General features: G+C 41.9%; 1 protein-coding gene across 1 annotated transcript in view; it reads left to right on the top strand.

Annotated features, from left to right (window-relative positions):
• The window catches only part of LOC101864532 (tektin-3), a gene marked incomplete in the record, with an annotated part of 30,598 nt that overhangs the window by 19,400 nt on the left and 9,672 nt on the right, over positions 1-1,526 (top strand). The window contains 1 exon segment of the mRNA XM_013084169.2: positions 1,183-1,319. Coding sequence (XP_012939623.1) covers positions 1,224-1,319 — 96 coding nt within the window.

Below are 1,526 nucleotides of genomic sequence, written 5' to 3'. Positions count from 1 at the left end.
GAGGAAGAAGAAGAAGAAGAAGAAGAATGAGAAGGAGGAGGAGGAGGAGGAGGAGGAGGAGGAGAAGGAGGAGGAGGAGAGGAGGACGGGGAGGAGGACGGAGAAGATGATGAAGAGGATTTTTTTTTGCCTGGAGAAGGAGAAAGGGGAGAAAGAGAAAGCGAAAGAAGAGGTATATGATTGGGAATTGAGGAGGCCGGAAGAAGAAAAGATCAAAAGACGAAGGAAAGTACTGAGGAAAAAATGGGTGAAGATGTGTAATTTGAAAAGCACAAAAGCTCGTGAAAAGAAAAGGAGAGTGCCCAATTTCGTTGTTTCTAAACGATGCAAACAAACTCATAAAAAGAGGGCGATCGATATTAAGGCTCCTTGTTCAATTAACAATTAAAAACTAAAGAGAAGATCTGAAGCAATGACAGCGGTCTTTTATTTCAGACCCCCGGGAACTTCTTCCAAGTTACGGAATAATATTTGTTTTGCTCCACTGGCAGGAGAATGTTATGATCAACTGAGCACTATGCTTCAAACAATGCCTTGAAGCTACGAACACAGTTTCAAATAATGTTCATTCTTGCGAAACAGTTCCCATTGTCCAAGGGTATGTGCCTGTGTTTGCTGACAAACATTGCCATCGATTTCTTTTTAGTGATAATTGTTGCATTGATTAGTTTGTTTTACACCTTTATCCCGGTCTCTCTCTCTCTCTCTCTCTCTCTTTTCCGTTGTAATTTCCATCCTTCCTCTTTGTATACAGTATTCACTGGCAGCGGTATTCAACCACTAACTATTTCATTGCCCCGCCTCCCCTCCTATTTACACACACACCCCACCCAAAAAACATTAACAAACGAAGTTCATTCAAGCAAACCAATACCGAAGAGACACTATACACAGGTCTACATTTTTGTGTTGTAAATATTATTTGCTAACATCTTTATCCCGCCTAGTAATAGTAAGACAAATGTCCCCGCAAGGACGAGCTAAGTAAGTCTCTATTCTCTTTATATCGGTTGGTGAGACAACGACAAGAGACTGAGCAATGTATGCGTAGTCCATAACTCAACGGAGAGTGTTTTTTTTTAAGTTGGAGTTTCTTTTCCTTTTTTTTCTGTGGCAGATCGAATATTTCTTGAATTTTTCTGATTAAAATTTTAAACATATTTTCTTGTGTTATCTTTTCAGTGACAGACGCCCAGTGAACGGACAGATTAGAGGAAGCAACGATGGAATACCTAGGCCAGACACAGACAGCCACCTACCTGACGGGGCCGCGCCAGATGACGCAGTACACCCAGCTGCCCACCATCGGCACCATGCAGGTACGTACCACAGGTGGACACTGACGACACACGTTTGAGATCTTGCCATGGTTCTGTCTGTTTGTTGGTCTGTTTTTTTGTTTGTGTGTTTATTGGTTTGCTTGTTAGTTTATTTTTTGGTTGGTTGGTTTTTTGTTTGTTCGTTGGTGTGTTTTGCGTGTCTCACTCTGTCTGTCTGTCTGTCTGTCTGTCTGTCTGTCTGTCTGC

The sequence above is a fragment of the Aplysia californica genome, unplaced genomic scaffold, assembly GCF_000002075.1.
Source record: "Aplysia californica isolate F4 #8 unplaced genomic scaffold, AplCal3.0 scaffold00276, whole genome shotgun sequence".
NCBI lineage: Eukaryota > Metazoa > Mollusca > Gastropoda > Aplysiida > Aplysiidae > Aplysia > Aplysia californica.
The sequence above is the reverse complement of the archived record's forward strand: the minus strand, read 5'-3'. Positions and strand labels throughout refer to the sequence as shown.